Source organism: Triturus cristatus, chromosome 2_1 (genome assembly GCF_964204655.1).
Source record: "Triturus cristatus chromosome 2_1, aTriCri1.1, whole genome shotgun sequence".
In the NCBI taxonomy this organism is placed as follows: domain Eukaryota; kingdom Metazoa; phylum Chordata; class Amphibia; order Caudata; family Salamandridae; genus Triturus; species Triturus cristatus.
Genome location: NC_140581.1, coordinates 306,096,143 through 306,114,878, shown reverse-complemented (window position 1 = coordinate 306,114,878; position 18,736 = coordinate 306,096,143). Strand labels below are relative to the sequence as shown.

At 44.6% G+C, this 18,736-nt stretch overlaps 1 protein-coding gene across 2 annotated transcripts in view; it reads left to right on the top strand.

The window, feature by feature from the left end:
* The window catches only part of OXCT1 (3-oxoacid CoA-transferase 1), a 458,536-nt gene extending 441,063 nt beyond the window's left edge, over positions 1 to 17,473 (top strand). For both annotated transcript variants that reach the window (XM_085631175.1, XM_085631176.1), the window contains exon 17: positions 17,194 to 17,473. In XM_085631175.1, the coding sequence (XP_085487301.1) occupies positions 17,194 to 17,235 (42 nt within the window). In that variant the 3' untranslated portion in view covers positions 17,236 to 17,473. The remainder of the gene's footprint in view (positions 1 to 17,193) is intronic.
* The last annotated feature ends 1,263 nt before the right edge of the window (positions 17,474 to 18,736 follow it).

The window sequence follows — 18,736 nt, the reverse complement described above, 5'->3', positions numbered from 1 at the left end:
GACTTAATCCCCCAACTTAAAACATGCCACAGGACGTGTTTGCACACATGTCACATCAGGCCCCGCCCCCCCATTCACCACTGTGCAAACGCGACCCGTGGTGCCTTTTAAGTGGGGGTATTAAGTCCCCTTGAATCCTGAAGGTCCCTGAGGACCAACAATCCCACCAGGTAACTCCAGTAAGTGCCACAGGTCTGCATTGCAGAGAAGTGTAAAAAGGGGTGTGGCCTCGGACCACCTCTCTGCAACGCATCCCTGTGGCACTTACTGAAGGTACCTTGTGGGCTAGTTGGCTCCCAGAGACCCTCAGGATCGAAGGGGCATGCCCTCCCGCATATCATTATTTACATAGCCCCGGGGAGGTGCCGGTCCCCGGGGCTGTGGGGGCTCCCGCGGCCTCCACTACATAAATAAATGCCCCCGGGACTTGGCTCACCCGGGGGCTTTGAAAACGAAGCACAGAAGACGTGCTTCATTTTTTAAAAATTTCGGACGGGTTTGCGCACCCGGCACGACTCCACCTGAATTTTCTTTTAAAAAAATGCTTTTTTTGGGCCATTAGCAGGCCTGGGGGAATTAGGGTGTTTTTACTGTTATTTTATCTTTTTCCTCACTTTTTCTTTCTCCCTCCGTCAGAGCACAAAATGGCTGCCAAAACTTCCTGGTTTGAAGTGTTGGCAGCCAATTAGAGCCAAGCTCGTGCTCGGGGGGGGGGGGGGAGGGGGGTTAGGACCCGCACAGATATCAAAACTTTTCATTTTTTGAATTTCTCAGAAACTACCGAACGGATTTACACCATTTGACAAAAAGGGCTCTTTCTAAACCAAGGGCTACCTTTTTGCCATATTTGGTGTAATTCTGTTCAGCAGTTCGGGCTGTAGCTTTGTCTAAAGTTTCCTATGGAAATTAACATGGGAAAAACGTGTTTTGGGACCCCCCTTTTTTCTTGGCCGCTGCTTGGCGAATCACCTCAAAACTTTCGAGACAGGTGCTGACCGGAGCTGATTACTAGTTTTGAAAATTTTGCAAACAGTCGTCAACCGGCGCCAAAGTTATTGGGAAAACAAAAAACACTTTTCCTATGGAAACTAGGTTCCAACTACCTTCTGGCGACCGCCAGTAGGTAACATATATATCTAATATATATATATATATATATATATATATATCTAATATTGTGCATATGTGTGTGTGTGTATATATATATATATGTGTGTGTGTGTGTGTGTGCTTAAATATATTATATGTATGTTTTCACTTAGCTGCGATATACTTACATTTTTGTTGTAAAGGTAAAGACATACATGCATGGTAATGACTTGCATGGTAAAAGCTTTGTGTGTTAATGGATGTGTGGTAAAGGCATGAGTGGTTCCGTCAAACATTCCAATTTCACAGGCTTCGTATGTTGCGTTTTTGGTTTGTTAAAAAAACAGTGAAATTTGTGTGTGCTATATGTCACGTGGTTATGTCGATGTAATGGTTACGTAAGTGTGGTGGTCTGTCTCTGATGATTACCGATGAGGTGACCTATATTACTTTCACCCTTATATAAATATTTCCACCCAGATTTGCTGAAGTTTCTGTATGTTGCCTATTGGTTTCTTCGAACAGATTCTTATCCCTAAACAAATCCAAATTCCAGCTTATTTTGCTTTGGTGTGTATTCCATTCATTCATTGCATAAGCTGAGGAAATGATGATCAGTTATTAATTTCAGAATATTGCAGAGCAGCAACAGAGCCTTTCGTTTGTTTGAAATGTTTGTTCATATTCCTATCTTTTCCATACAGATACCTAGATTGGTGATCTAAAACTGAAACTTGTGTGTTTGCCTTTATGTTGCTATGGCAACACATATTCTGTATTGCTACCCATGGATCTTATTTTCATACCCTAGTAATGCAGAATAAAATTGAGTCATCTGGAAACAAAGGGTACGATTTTGTAATAGGTTTTTTAATGAGAATATGCGCAGTAGCCACTTTCTGCACGTAAAACGAAGAAACGTGGTAGTAGTACTCATACACTTATAAAATTTAAAAAAAACTGTCTTTCTGAAAATTCCTTGGGGAATTGTAAATAACGTTTATTTAAAATTGGTATTGCTTCTGGATTGCGTAATGCATTAATCTGCAAATAATATATGCATTTTGATTAGTTTTAATGCTCAAATCACCCTCGACCAGACTTATGTACTCGCTCTACGGCAATCTGACCTGCCTTCGTTAGTTGACCCTACCATCTAAATTGATGCAGTAATTGTGTTTTTCCTCTGCACAATTGCTGTAGCTGTTTCGTGTGGTTACTCCTGCAGACATCCACTGAAGTAATCGTTTGAGTTTAATAACTAGTAATGTAACCTGCTGCAACCCTTACAGCCTTCATGTTGTAAAGTGCTCTCATGCCTTTGGACCATGTCAGCGCTATATAAAATTGCAAAAATAAAATAGAAATTAATACTAATAAAGTGGCATTTGAGGACCCTGGTTTTTACCATTTAATAACCAAAAGCATACTTTTTAAAACACATTTTTTTAAAGTACGCCACTCTAGCAGTAGCAGAAGACACAGTTCTCATGCCAAAATAAGGGGAATGCCTTCTTAGTGGGTTGTGACTTTATTCTGTTCAAAGTTAACAATATACAGGACGATTTCTTGCAACAAGTGATTTGTAAGATTATATATAATGGGGTCCAAATGTCCAGCCAGTCTCTCAGGGAGCAACTTGACAGACCTTGAATTTTTAACTTCGACATCAATATCCTTCATGTATATCACAGGGGCATACCAATATTGGCATGAGGGACATGCCACACTTCCCTTTAAAAAACCCTAAGAACCATTATTTCACATAGTCTTTGAATCTAATGGTGAGCTGTGGGGACTTCAAGGCGAAGCCTTTCCAGCTTTCTTGTGGAGTGCTGCAAGGGTCCTCTCTCAGTCCCACCTTATTCATCCTTTGCATGGCCCCTTTGCCGAAACTTCTATGTTCTTTAGATTTCCAGGAATTGTCCTATGCAGACGATACACAAATCATTGGTTCAATATCCGGTGACTGGGCAGGAGGAGCAGACATGTACAGGTCATGTATGGTTGAAGTCAGCACCTGGATGTGGGAGAATAGGCTTAAAATGAACACCAAGAAGACAGATTGTGGTATTTGGGGCGGAGAATTCGGTTTGGACTGACCATTGGTGGCCTGAGACATGCAGTGCGTTGCCTGGGACCTCTGCTAAAAACGGCTGGTTTGTCACACAGAGTCACTCCAGATGTTCCCCATAACCATACTTGGGTGCAGACTTCACGAGCAATAAAGGAAAGATACCTGCACGTGCGGCTGGGCATCCTCCCATCATTACTGCATTTGTCCCCATGGAAACGACCACAGTCAACAACCCAGTGTCGATTATGTGGGGAATTAAAAGGGGACGTGCTGCACTTAATTTTTTTTTTTTTTTTAAATCTATTTTATTTTTTATTAATTTTGTAACCATAGTTGCAAACTTACAGTACACTGACATATGTATTCCGTAGTCGGAACTCTTAGCGTCAATAGCATTATACATCGCACCTGCCAGGAACATGGTCTTATAACAGCTCCTCAAATGATAGCGCTATCCAATTCCTCAGGACCCCTGTCACAGTGCAAACTTTAAACACTTAGATTCACAACCCACCATTCCTCTGCATTAGCCCATCACATTGTCCCAATAAGCCTCTCAACCAGTTCCGCAACTATTTCCAACAAATGGTAATAGAACAACAACCCCATGGAAAACCTCAACCACCTCGAACCCAGACCAGCTCCGTTGGACATAGCCCTGTGCCTGCCACCCGTCCGTCCCCTGTCCCTCACGTTGATGTGCTGTGGCGCAGTCGTGACTCACAGTCTTGTATATGAGCGCGTGTTCTCATGATACCTAAACTAGTTGTATAGCATGCGTGGAACATCACAAAGTCATTCTGGCAGGTCCCCTGGTGCCCGCCTCGGAGTTGTCTCCCCACTTGCTGTCTCACCCTCTCCATCCACCTCCTCAACCCGTCTAAGTGCCCGGAGTAACTCCTCCCACTGTGTGGCGATGGGCGTCTTCCGCAGCCCCAATGTCTCCTCCCGTCTGATAGCAGTCCCCTCTGCCCCGGCCCATGCAGCAACGAGCACCTCCATGCCCGCGTGTGAGGTGGGTCTTGTGCCTTCCACCTCCTAGTTATGAGGCGTTTTGCGACCGCGAATCCCAGATCTAGGAATCGAGACGTCACCTTGGCTTCCGGGGATCTGCGAAAGTGGTGCAGCAGGTGGACCATCCAGTCAAAAGGTATGTCACGTTGTGTTATAGTGCGCAGGGAGTCGTGGACCGCGTTCCAGTAGGATTGCAGTTTACAACAGCCCCACAGCATGTGAATGAGATCAGCCCCCATCTCCGCGCACCTAGGACATTTTGCGTCAGTACAGCGAAAGTAGCGATTAAGAGCCGCGGGGGTAAGATACGCTCTGTGGAGTACAAACAGTTGTATCTGCCGAAGGCGCATATTTCTAGGTATACGCACCGAGCTTTTCAGTATACGGACCCACTCTGTGTCTGTCAGCTGCCTCCCTAAGTCTGTTTCCCACTTGCCTTTAAGGGGTTCCAGGGCAAACGCCGTATGTGTTCGTAATGACGCTGCAAACCAACTAATCAGCCGCCGGCCTCTCCCCATCACGTGCAGATATTGTATGGTAAGGTGTTGGCTGGGCTCCGCGGTCATATCTCCCCATTTGGCAACCAGGGTCCTAACTATGGAGTGATAAGTCAGGAATTGCCCCGGCGGTAGCCCCCACTCCTCCACCAGCAAGTCACACGAAAGAAGCACCCCATCCCGGTACAAATCTCCCAGAGTCTGAATATCTACCTCTCGCCACTGCAGTAACGCACGGGAAGTGAGCAGTCCCGCCACTCTGGGGGTGCCCTCCAGCGGCAGCGCCGGCGCGTATGGGGGTCACATGTCGAGTGAGGAAGAGACTCCTGCGAAAGCAGCGGTACGCCACAGCCAGAAGGAGCGGGGCTGGCGTTGTAGTCCTGGCGGCCGGGTGGAAAAGCACCAGCAACTGCTCAAGTGAGTACGGCGGTAGCAGTGTCGCGGTATCTTCTCGGCCCCTATCCGCCAGCCAGCGGGCTATCCATTGCAGTTGGGCCGCCAAGTAATAGTGTTCAAAGCAGGGTACAGCCAATCCTCCCTGGTCTGTAGGGAGATAAAGTTTTTTAAGCGACATCCTGTGACGGCTATTCCCCCAGATGAAGTCTCTGAGAGTTTGCGACAGTTTGGTAAAGAAAGCCGCTGGGATATATAGGGGCAGGTTAGCAAAGTAATATAGGAGTCGCGGAAGGATCACCATTTTAGATAGTGTCACCCTACCCGTGACCGTCAGCGGCAATGTGGTCCAGAAACGTATCTGGGATTTTATAGCCGCAAATGCCTTGCCTAGATTGCCATCCAGTAGGTCCGCTGGCTGGCGGTAGACGCGAAGCCCAAGGTATCGGAAGGTGTCTCCTCTCCACTGTACTCTGGTGCCGTTCAAGATATATCCGGGATCCCGTCGCCCCTCGCTAAATGCGTAGAGACAAGATTTGCTGGCATTCACCCGTAGCCCCGAAAGGGCAGCAAATTCACACAAAATTTGGTCCAACTGAGGGGGTATGTCATCAATATCTTTAACGTATACCAGCAGGTCATCCGCATAGAGGGACACTTGATGGACCGTGTCCCCCAATGGTATGCCAGCCCCCATCCTCTCCCGTATGGCCACTGCCAGGGGTTCCATCGCCAGAGCGAACAGGAGCGGCGATAGTGGGCAACCCTGTCGGGTCCCCCTACCAATCGGTATGGCGTCCGAGGTATACAGGCCTAGTCGTACTCGCACCGTAGGATCCTTGTAAAGAAGACCCACCAGCTGCCATGCCAAGATCGTACAGTAGCAGCAGGACCGACCGGTATCGCCACTCCAGGCAATCAAATTCCTTTTCCAGGTCTAATATTAGACAGCCTGCTCTAGGCCATGTCTGCGTGCTATCCGCCGCCACCCTGAAAAACCTCTGCAGATTCAAGGACGTATTTCGTTTCGGCACAAATCCATTCTGATCTTTATGGACTAGATGCGAGACCACCGGTGCCAGGCGCTTCACCAACACCTTTGCAAGGACCTTATAGTCAGTGTTAAGAAGCGCTAAGGGGCGGTACGATCCCAAATCCATGGGGGGACGTGCTGCACTTAATGTGCATATGCAGGAGACTAAACAAGGAATGAAGACACATTCTAAAACCAGCCCTGAGGCTAAAGGGGATAAAAACATGCAGGCAGGCAGTGAAAGCATGCTTTGAGGGAGGGGATATCCAGTTAGCTTGCCGCCTGGTCCAATTTATCGGCACAGCAGAAATATTGTTAAACAGCAGCACTTAGCTGACCTATTGGACACTATTCCAGGCACCTAAAATGTAATCACCGCCATGCCAGCACCCAAGAGAATCACCCCATTCACTGTGGGCGCTGCACGCCCAAGCTGCTGGGACCCCACTCAAGACTCTGCAGCCCCATAACGCGCTACACAGGAAATAACACAAAAAGTGAGGGTTCCACACAATGGCAACAACCCTATTTCTCAATTGTCCAGTAGTATCAGCCCCCTTAACTCAAGAATCCCTTTTTAACAATTTCAGAACCCCGCTGGCACAACTATTAAAGGTTTTAGAAATGGACAATCTGTATATTTCTGCTTTATTTGAGCAATGGTTTTATCTAAATTCAAATCATGTTTTTACGAATTTGGAGATAATTTAATACTGATGTTTTCATTGTTGAAATGGTTTTAAGTAATCACGCAAATGAAGATTTTACTTAATTAGAGGTGATCTTTGAGAACATGCTGACTTTTTACTCTCAGCTCAATAGAAGAGTGATCTCCTGCTTTTGGGTTAATACGAGCCTGGAGAAGATCTTTCCCTTTCTTCCCGAGGAGATTAGAGTTTCAGTGGTCATCGCACTTATAACATTCCACCTTGACTACTTTAAGGCCCTTTATCTGAATGCCAACCAGTATTGGCTTAATAAAATTCAGGTCATCCAAAATGCCGCTGCTCGGTTGGTGTTGGGCATTCCTAAATGTCTTTCAGTGGGAGAGGGATTACGGACACTCAGTTAGCTCCTAGTGAGGAAGTCATTGCTTTTAAAAGCCATGTGTTTGATTTATAAGGCCATCAACTAGCAGGGTGCTTGCTATATGAGAACAGCCTTCATTCTGTATCTTCCTAAGAGACAGTTGAGGTCGGATGAAAGTGATTGCTCCCCAGGTTCAGGAAGGTGATATGGGGTGAGCGTGCATTTTTTGTAGCAGCAGCCAGGCTATATAACACTCTCCCCGAACATATTGTGGGCCTTAATTCATATTCTGTCTTTGGTAGGCATGTGAAAACTGCTTTTTCGCAACCTTAACTGCTTCTGTCCTCTCCCCCAACCCTCACAGCCCCCCCCGTTGTACTCTTGCTGGCTATAATGCTCTGATGCCTTTTGGTTTTAAGCTCTTTTCAAATACAAATTACAAATCTTTTGGGGTTTAATGCCCTATCACACTTATTATTTTCCTCCCATGCCACACATTCCCTTGTCCTCACAGCTACTTGTTGTCCAGTACTGATCACCAGCTCTTTACCGCCTTCCTTATAACTTTTTACTGTGCACACAGTACTTTGAAAAATCCAAATTGTTTATTTTTCTACCACTCTGGGCAGTTTTATCCTTTTTGCTTTAGCTTGACCATACTCAACCCTTGCCCTCAATATTTCACCATCCACCTTATTTTTTTCCCTTCACTTACACTCCTGGACACTATCTTGTATTAGGTTTTTTCTGTCAATAAACTTCACATAGCCCCTAGCCCAGTCATAAAGCCTGAATTCTGTCTAAACGTGTGTGTTCTGCCCATTTAAACTGATTCTCAATCACCTTTACTTCTCATCACCTATCTCTAGTCCTTAATTTTACATATGGTTCTGTCGCTACAATAATCTTTGTTTCAGGATGGTAAAACACATTGTCTATATTGTTCAATTTTGTTAACTTCTTAAAATGCCCTCATTTCCAGAGATGCAAATTGTATTTCATGGTCTATAAGTATTATTGAGGGAAATGCTTCCCTTTGAAACATTTTCATTAACAATGTTTTACAGTGTTGGTAGTCGCATACCAGCGACTTCACATTCTGGCACTTTAAGTATTGATCTCGAAATAATAAAGCTATTTTAATTAGACAATAAATGAGATAAGGAGCAATAAACAATGGTATATAAAGATCCAGCAAGATTAACAGTTAGCAATAGACAGGCTAGAGGACTTAACATTTGAGCCTCTGTCTAAGCTGACCTTCTCCTACACACCTTAGATAGTTTTTGCATTTTGACTCTGAAATCCCACTTTCACAATCCAATCACTCCCCATACTCTTGTGGATTTCTCCTGTTATCCTTTGCTCCTCAAGGTCAACTCCCAGTCAGCAGAAATCCTCCCTAATAGGTGGTTTCAATGTTAGTAATGCCGTGGTGTTTCCTGTGGGCTTCTTCAACTAGTCTGCTGCAAACTGCTTCCGTAGGTGTCGTCATATCCGCTCTAAATATAAACCGCGATATCTGCTTTCCCACCACTAGTTGCTGTCTTCCTCTTCTATGCGTATAGACCTTCTTTTTTCACTCTTTTGCAAAACTTCCTTTCGAATCTCAGTTTCTCTTGTTATTGCTCCAGGACAGTAGCAATGCCTCTGTTACAGAAGCACGCAGAAGGTAGGCAAATGTAACCATTTTTAGTTCATTCCAAGTCTTATTTGTACGAAAACAATGGTCTCGTAACTCTAACCATTGCACGCTGCCATTTATTAGGGAGCAGAAAGGTCTCACTTCACCTATTTTGTTAGTGTGATTAATTTCAACTTAAATCTCTGAAAATATTGTCTGAAAACAACCTAGTGATCTCCCGCCATTCAGAATATTTGTTTCCGTTAAACTCACACCCACTAAAGAGACAGTTCTTTCATAAAGGCATAGAGTTAAGCCTGACGTGTATGTAACATGAATATATTATTGCAATTACCCTGATACACACAACACCATGGCATTTCTCCACTCCTTCTCCATCTCTACTCCTTTCGCCTTCACAGTCCCACTAAACATCTTCCTTTCTGCTCCCATGAGTGTCATGCTTCATCATCGTTGCTGTCATTCATCAATCTCAGCAGGCAATCTGCTACTTCTTTGTGGGATGCTGGTATTCACAAGTCACTTCCTTGCGCCTCTGATAAACATCAGCCAGACATCTTTTTCACCCATTGACATGTTGTCTGACCATTTTTCTTCACACCTCTTTTACTGGTATGTGGTCCAACTGTACAGTGAAAGTTCTACTCGCCGTAATCTTTTAAATGTCTTCATGCTGACTAGCGCATTAAGGCTTGTTTTTGTATTACACTGTACCAAGTTTTCTGGTCCTATTAGTTTCCGTGACATAGATACCTCTTCCGCTCACTTTTACTTTCCTGACTTTCTATCTCAAATTGGCTGGCATCAGTAGTTTAATTCTTAATATCGGTGCTCTGCTAAAGTCCTTTTTTTATTTTAGCTTTTCAAGTTCTGTAGCATTCTCCTATCATTGAAACATCGGCTCAATTTTCAAAATACTTCTCAAATTAGCTGTTACTTGTAAAACCTTTAATCATTTTGGAATAGGTTGCTGCCGTTCCCCAAAAGAACTGCAGATGTTTATTGTCTTTTGGTATTGGGGTTGTCACTTTTGCATATTCCAGGCTTTATACCACCTTCTCCACTAATATGTTGAATACCCTTTTCAAATGAGCATCGTGATGTTGGTTTCTGTGTCCCACAACTAGAAATTCGTCCTTAAATAATACCATTCCTTTAAACGAGGCGTGACCCTTTGAGAGACTTATGTTGCCTCCACCAGACCAAAGGCCATTCTAATAAATGTAGTTAGGTCTTTGGAGGCAGGATGCCATCTGATCCAGTGATAGGTTGAAGGCAGGCCTAAAGTGAACACGTTGCCTTCACCCAATAGGCCAACTTCATCCTCAATATTGAACCCCACCAACACGAGGGGTTCACTCTTCCGAAGTCATTGTGCAACATGGTGGCGTCTGTGGGTTTCCACGTGTTTATAACCAGAAAAACCCCTATCACTCGCCCCCACTTTATTTTTTCCTCCTTTTCATATCTTCCCCCGAATGTGCTTTGACTGCCTCCCGCATACAGATCTGGTCACTTCTGACTTCCTGTGCTGTACTGTCTCACTTTTCCAAATGTTGCACTAGTCCTAAATATGCAGACCTGGATATGAATAGGTGCAAGGCTAGCAGAGATTCGAACAGTATGTGGTAGAGAAGTGATATACTGGGCAGATCTAGATAGAAATTTAAGTCCCAGAAGGCTGTGAGGAGACAAGCTGTTAACTGAAATATCGCTCCAGTAGGAGTCCTTGCTGTTCAGATTTAAAGACTTGAGTAAGTGGTTGAAAGCTGAAGGTAAGGACTTCCAGACTCTCCAAGCGCTTCCTAAAAAAGGGGTTTGCCATAAATTGTTCCTTTTTAAAGGTGGGGGTTCTTTGAGCAGTGCTACCACTTTTGTAAAGGTCTATTCCTACCAGATTGCTTAAGCCTTGCAGACAGGTATCGAGTAGAGGTGTGGAAGGCCTTTTGAGTGATGCAAGCCGGTTTGTATATAGCTTTTGCTTCAGTGAGAAGCCAGTGAAGAAATGTCATTCCTTTTGGCCCTAGAAGCAAAGTACAATTTTTTTAATGTTGTGATATAATTTTCTCTTTCACCATCTTTTTTGCTTTCTGCTAGTAAAATTGTACCTTTCCAGTGTGTCAAGTTCTTTGGTTACATAATGGGTGTAGATTTTCTTTTTTCTTTTTTTTTTTGTTTTTTAAAGTTCAAAAACCTTTATTGGCAAAAGGAGGTTACACAGGGCGAAGTCCGCCGTTCGCTGAGCACAGACAAAGGGCCTCCAATCGGGCAAGGCTCTGCACTGAAATAACACAGCCGTTCAGCCGACATCCCGGGGGACCGGCGGCGTCATAAATACCTAACGTAAGACAAGTTCACTCTACGAAGCCTGGCTGCGTATTGCAGCAATGTCCCAGCGGGCCTATGTAGTGGTCCGAGTGGAACCCGTCTTGCCGGAGTCTGTCATCCAGAACTGGCGGACCCAACCACTCCCTAATGAGGTCCTTACACAACCCAAACACTCACCCCCCACCCCCCCCACACACGCACAATGTCGATTCTACACTAACTACCTCGCCTGTGTGTGTCCATTGTCACGACGGACACGATGAACCAGCCGCGGCACTCCACAACTGTCAGACAGCACACCCCTCTGCTCTGTATGGTTACTCGCACTACACCTCCGCTACACAGACCCCTTCGGGCCTACTACCAGCCCTCTCACACGGCCATCCGACAAACAACCAGCGCGGTTCACAAACCCGCACCTATCATCCACACATTCACCCTGGGTCAAGGTCAGATGTCAATGCGCCCTCCGCAGGAGCACCAAGTAGTTGTGCCCCCTCCAGGGAGCTCCCTCCAACAGCCTGCTCCGGGGCCTCAGCCGCAAGATACGTTCTGTATAATCCCCAGAAATTTTTGGGGCGACTCTTTGGCGGCAGCAATTCACTATATATCTCAGCCTGAGTGCTACAATACAGCATGTCGCTGGCCCAACGCTTCTTGATGGGGAGGGGCCCTCTCATCCAACAAATTGCAACAACTCTTCTAGCGACGAGTAACGCAATGTCAACCAGGCGCCGCAAGGCCACCTGAAGAGGCCGGGAGTACCCCAGCAGTGCTAAGGCTGGGTTGGGGGCCACCGCAGTGCCCAGAACACGGCTCAGCTCCAAGAACACCTCAGTCCAAAACTTAGCGACTCCCGGGCAGTGCCAAGCCATATGAATAAAGTCAGCCACAGGGAAATGGCAGGGTTCGCACTCCGCCGAGGTCCGGAGCCCATGTCGATGTAGTCTTTCCGGGGTATAATACACCCTCTGAAGGAACTTAAAGTGCACCAACCTGTGCCGACCGTTGAGAGATATCGTCTTGGTGCTGAGACAGCAATACCGCCACATCTCGTCAGTAAGCTCTAAATGGAGGTCTTCCTGCCAGGCCAGTCGCGCCGTGACAGACTGACGCTCCGGTCGCCGGTCTACTATTCTTTTGAGGTTCGAGATCAATTTGGGCGGGGCGGCCGTTTTGATAATGTAGGTGAGTTCCGGTACCTCCTGAGGCTCCGCCATGCCAGGGCCCAGCGCCGCCGATAACGCCTGCCGGACTCTATGGAACTGAAAGCGCTGCAGGAGAGTGGGGGCAGATGGGACCGACCCAAGCTGGTCCCACGTTTTGGCAATTCCGCCCACAAATAAGTCCGCGGGGTGTAGATTTTCTTAAATCTTTAATTACTCCCTTCTTCGTCCTCAGGAAAGATTTCTTATACATCTTGTGTTTCTCCACCCAAACAATGCACAAATAGTACAGCTCTCCTCCCCTCTACTATATGAGGTCCACCAGGAACCATTAGGAGCTGCGGACATGCCTGTATATACACAAAAGTCACACAAACAATACCCAAAAATATACAGAACCCACCTCTAACACACTCGAAATCACTGATGCACGAAATTACTTTTAGGTCACGTTCTGTTACGAAGTGCCTGACCCACAGTTGTACTTTATTCACAAGTGCCAAGATTCAGAGATTTCATACACAGGAGTAGAGCACGTGACCTGGGAAGTCGATGCAAAGAGCAGCTGCGTGGTACCCTCTCCATACCCACGTTTTGCACTTAGTGTATCTAAAATACTCAATGTATATCACAATGAGTTTTCAAACAAGAGTGCCATTGAATATTGAACTACGAGGACCACCCCATGCAGTCAGTCTCACGGGCATACCTAGCCAAATGAGTCATGAAATGTCTGGCAGCCAAAAGCTCTGCTCACCCAGAAACATTCTATACGGAATATAGGAGCACCTCTGTGTTGACTTGGCAGATGTACCACCACAGACTTTACGAAAAAGAAGACACATTAACATACATTTGCTATTTATTGTGAAGATATTCAGGCTTCGTAAATATGCTTCTTGATCCTTGGGTTGAGAGGTTCCCCTCGCTCTATCAAATATCTCACTCACAGGTGAACCTTTATCTTCGTTGCCATGTAGGAGAGAACCTGTGTAAGGACAGATTTGAAAAGAATGATATTTCTTCTCTGTTCTGTAGGACACTGGTGACTCAGATGTGCGTGGAGGTCATCAATCACTGTCGGTTACAAGTAACTTTCTATGCATTAGTGTGCATCACATTGAAAAAGTTGAGCTTTTTAGGGACCCTGCTCGAGAACATTGGTGTATAGGACCTCACCTGTCCCTAAGTGTATATGCAAGTGTGACTGTGAAATTCAGGACTTCAGAAGGTAACTGGTTTGCTGAGCACCAGATAATCTGCACATCTAGTGCCTGTGGGTTTCTCCTCTAGGAAGAAAGAATGATACCTGCTAAGGTAACAACATCATGTATCTCAAGGGGCAGGGCTTTGGTCTGTTTGGCTGGCCGCAAGTACATGAGGGTGTACAAATGGAAATTTCTAGGCTTTATTACAGCTAGTAAAGGGCTAGTTTCTGAAGAGAGCAGAATGTCTCATGTGCACCTCTGTCCTAACATGCCTGGCATGGGTGATGTGATTCTGACCCATCCCTGGAGGGCGGGGCTGTGATAGGCCATGGCTTGCAGCCAGACAGGAAGGACTAGACCCAATGGAATCCTATGACAAGATGGCCAGGTACTTGGCCTCAGTAAGATACTGACCAGCAGATTTCCAGAACTGTTTGCACCAGGTGCGAAGAGTAGAGTTGACGGACTCAAACCCATACAATACTTTCTTGGTAGGCAGTAACTGAGTGAAGTTCAGCAAGTCACCAGTGAAGGCTACCATTCCTGTGGGGGGAAACTGGGTATTCGGATTAGTGCACCTGCTTAAGGGTATTCCTACCCACAGCCTTTGCCCCAAAGCCACTACGACACACACCTGAGGTAGAATAACTGCCATAGCACAGCACATTAGGTTTATCGAAGAGGGTTGTTTAGTGGAAGATTCTTCACACCTACTTATATAATGCGTTGTTATTTGGTTTTGTTCACTGACCAGTCTGTATATGGCATTAGTATCATCACTCTGAGAGGCCTGTGGTGGCCCTCCCAGAGGTGCAGGGAGATGTTTCTTCATTAGTGCCAGTGAGCTACTAGGCCGTTGAAATACAGAGATGAGGAAGTATGTGTCCCCAGAATATGTTTGTAACCCACTTTTGAAAGAGAGAGAGTGGTGATATTCCTACACCCGACACAAACATTTATTTTGCAGCTGCTTCTTAGAACACTGTCCAGTTTATCCATAGAATTCTGTGTGCATGAAATATGAGACCACGCAAGCATCAATCCTGTCCTCAACTGCGACATTGGTATGTGAGGGCCAATATTGGTCCTATGCATCCATTTACACAAAGGGCATTTTGAAGGCAGTCTGTTCTAATGCGACCCTTCATTTGAGGCCACCATTTACACTGAAATCTGCAAATAAGTGAGAAACTGGGCGAGTGGGGAGATTTTTCATCTTTAAATGTGTAGGAAAGTACAATCCACCTCTCCTCCGCAGGGGTGTGGAATTTAATAAAATATCTACTTGTCCATGGGGCAGGTTGCTTCAGAAATCTTCTTGTCCTGTAACAAAATCCACTTGTCTCTTTTGTGCCATGTAGTGCTGCGACAAATTGCGGCAGCAATCTCATTATATAAGAGTTCTGATATAGCCTCTCTAATTATGCCAGCGCTCGTACCATAGTAGGGGTGAATACTAGCAATTCCCTCATGTTGCTATGTTTCTACAGGTCTGCATACTGGGGCTGAAGGTAGTGGTAAGCAATAGTTCAAGGGTTGGAATGCCCTTTTGAGTCTGTGCACATTTGCTCATGCTAAAATGCAGTTCACGAATATTTTCTAGGAGTACTATTCTTGGCCTACTTCTGTAAATTCTTGTGAATTCACGGAAACTGTATATATACACTTAATGCAAGGATATATACCATGGATGCACTTTTGAGACTTTCTTTAATAATTGGGCCTCTAATTAGGCCTGGCGTTAACCATGACCTTTTGTGTTTAATAAAATTCCGTCCGTCTCTCTCTTTTTCTCTCGGTCGATCAGCTAGCTTCACTGTAAGTGACAGTATTCTGCTCTTTTACTCTTTTACAAGGAGCATATTGGCACACAAAGTAATTTGGTTCAGTGCCTGGAACTGCTGTGGCAATGTATGCTTTTTGAGACCAAAAACAATTTTGCTTTTGCCAATGCTTGTTGGAATGGTGAGGGCCCAGCAGCCCCCACACCGATAAGGTTTTACAAAAGCCATGCCTAAACAAGTCACATATTGACAGAACCAAAAGGCTGACCACCAATTTCAGACCTTCTGGCTTTGCCAGTGCTTGTTTATTTTTGTTTCCCATAATCGTATTTATACTGGTTACACTGATTTTCTATTATGAATATTTTTGAAAATACAAGTATACATCAACATGTTACTAAATGATGATGCAAAGATATGGCACCTAAAACCTTACAGTAGTTTAGCAAAATGTTTTATTTTTCCTACTTGCATTTTTTTGTCAACATTTTATTTTGAAAGCAAAGAATCATCACACTTGCTTTCAAGCTTCGGCAAATATTTGCATATAATCAGAGAGAATTCTGGGAGCATTATACATAGCCTCATATTACTAAACTTTGAAAAAGTGTGTACACATTTATACTGGAACCACCGTCCGTAGTGCAGGCCGAGCTTACAACATTTACTTATAGTGATAACCCTAATAATAAAGGTTTTGCATTAATGAACCATAAATACAAGTTTGAACAGCATTTAACACATGGACACAAATATTACCTTAACTGCAGACATTGCCCTTTCCTGATCCATAGTGTGGTACTGTAAACTGACAGCCAAAGGGTTTGTGCTGTAGGGGGTTGGGCCTACTTGTCCAAAGGACAAAATACACATGAAAACTTGTTGCCCTTGACCCCAAACAATATGTCCCGGGCTTCGGGCTATAGGAATTCCACATCCCTGCCTCCACCCACTGGCGTAACGAAACTTGAGGGCCCCCCCCCTGCAAGTTACGTGGAAGGGCCCCTCCAGACTCAATCAGAAGCTCTCCAGCCAGAGTACTGTGCTGAGGGGGACCCCTGGAGGCTTGGCCCCCCACACAGCCGCGGCTGCCTGGTACTGTATTACCCCAATGCCTCCACCTACTCAGATTGAAAAGACTTTAGCTTTCATCTAAACTAGGTTTGGGTCCCCATTACTCAAAGAATTTGTAACCATGTACAATTTATCCATGGCGCCCCTGCTCGGACTCCAGAAGCCTTCCATCTAGTGCACTCTTTTCTTGTGGGAAGTGCGTGGCACCACAGTAGTCACCTGTGCCTTTGTCCAAATTAGATAATTTGTACACCGATCTACATCTGCATTTACCACTGCAACACCTTTAGGCTGTACAGCCCCCAAGAGTGACCGGGTATGAGTGGGCATAAGAAGTACTAGTTCCACATATTTTGTTTGTGTAAGTCTTGGATTAGAAAGGACGTATGTTTGCAAGTCACTTCTATTCCACTTGCTATGACCTCTTTCTTCTTGTGATCAGGGATTCATTCCCACACTTGGTGCTGTCCTATGAATGTGGCTTGTATGCTTCATCTCACTTTCACCGTGTATGGATTTGCAGAGAGGATATCGCCTCACGAAAGCAACCATCTTGCAGTCCACTTGGCCATACCTCTCTCTGGTGCACATATTTCTGAATGGTGAACAAACTGGGATTGTAAAAGGTAGTATGTAATGCAATATAACATTGAAGTTGGCAACCCAAACAGCGTTATAAGCAAAACTTCACCAATCAGTCACAATTGTGAAAGATGAAGTTTTTAGACATATTTAATTGATCAAATAACTTAAACTTGTATTTTTTCGGATGTGATATAGCATTACTGTGACTGTGACAGATTGTACATTGATCCAAAATGTTCGAGTTTCACCACTTCAATTTCTTCTTTTCTAGGTTTCACCAAATCTCAAACCAATGCAGCAGGTTGAGCACTAAATCTGGATCATGTAACATCGCTTTTCAACAGTTCTTGAAACGAAAAAGCATCAACTGCACTTAGATTTTATATATTTTTAACCGCTTGATTTAAAATGCCAATTGTTCAAACTGTACAAACCAGGTTTTAAATTATTTTTTTGCAGACTCTATAGCTTCATGACAGTCATCAGAAGTCGTGCATCAGCAATAATATGTCAAAAACAGTTCAATAAACATATGGTTATGTAGTTCTCTACATGGTGTCTTGTGTTATTTGAGAGTGCGAGTAACAAATATTCATGATAATCTATGCAGAAGAATCTTTCTTTAATGGAAGTTAAAGTTATGCCTCTGTTGGACATGATATCCATGGTGTGGTATCCCCCAAAACCTTATGTCTTCACTCCTCCTGCTTTGCGGAATTTGTTTTTTGTAGACATTAGGACTCTAGCATTGTTTAGCAGTGGTAAAGTGGTAAAATTAGCCTACACCTAATTACCACATTTAATTTAATTGTAAGTCCCTAGTAAATGGCACTACATGTACTCCGGGCCTGTAAATTAAATGCTACTAATGGGCCTGCAGCACTTATTGTGCCAGCCACGAAAGTAGCCTTTTGATACATGTCTCTGGCCAATAGTGCAGTTTTAAACTGTCATTTCGATCTGGCAAAATGAATATTCTGCCACACCTAAACCTTCCTTTTTAATACTAATTATTCACCCCTAAGGTAGGCCATAAAGACCCATAGGGCAGGGTTCATTGTATTTTTAAAAAGCAGAACATGTGTACTTAAGTTTAACATGTCCTTGCAGTGAAAAACACCTAAAGTCGTTTTTCTTTGTGCCTATCTCACCTACGTGTTAGCTTATTACAGCTAATAAGTGATAACTTTGAATTTGTGCAGAGAGACCGTGTTTACGCTCATATGAATTGTAATTTAATATTCTGTTTAATGCTACAATCAGATTTGAAGTCGCAAATCTGAAAATGCCACTTTTAGAAAGGCATGGTGGGCTAAAAAACGATGGATTTAGGCCCAGATCTCTGTACTGGGGTGAATGTATGACATTGTTCTGCTTTCTGTCCATCAATTGTTCTTTTTGCATTTTTAGAAAGTAGACATTTTCTTTTCCCAACCATTTGTGCCTTCTGTCAGTGTCCTGTGTCACATGCCTGTAAGTGGCTGTGCTATTGGAGTTTTTCTTTTGCTTCCAGACAGTAACACAGAGGTGATTTAGGTGTGGAAAGGATGGGCAATCCTGGTAGGATGACTGGAGGGTGCTTTACCCATCCCCACTTATATTTCAAAGGGCTTTGCTCCTGCACACACAAAGGTATCTGAAGACAGGCCTGCCCTGTCTTCTGACACTCCAGACAGTTTGGAGTCTTAACAGGGGAAGAAGATGAACTTTCCAGAACCAGATGTGAGGGTAGAATAGGGTATCCACTCTTCACTCCTGGACCTGTGAACGTTACAGAAGTGGGACGGCCCTGCTGCCTGAGGACCGCGCCACTG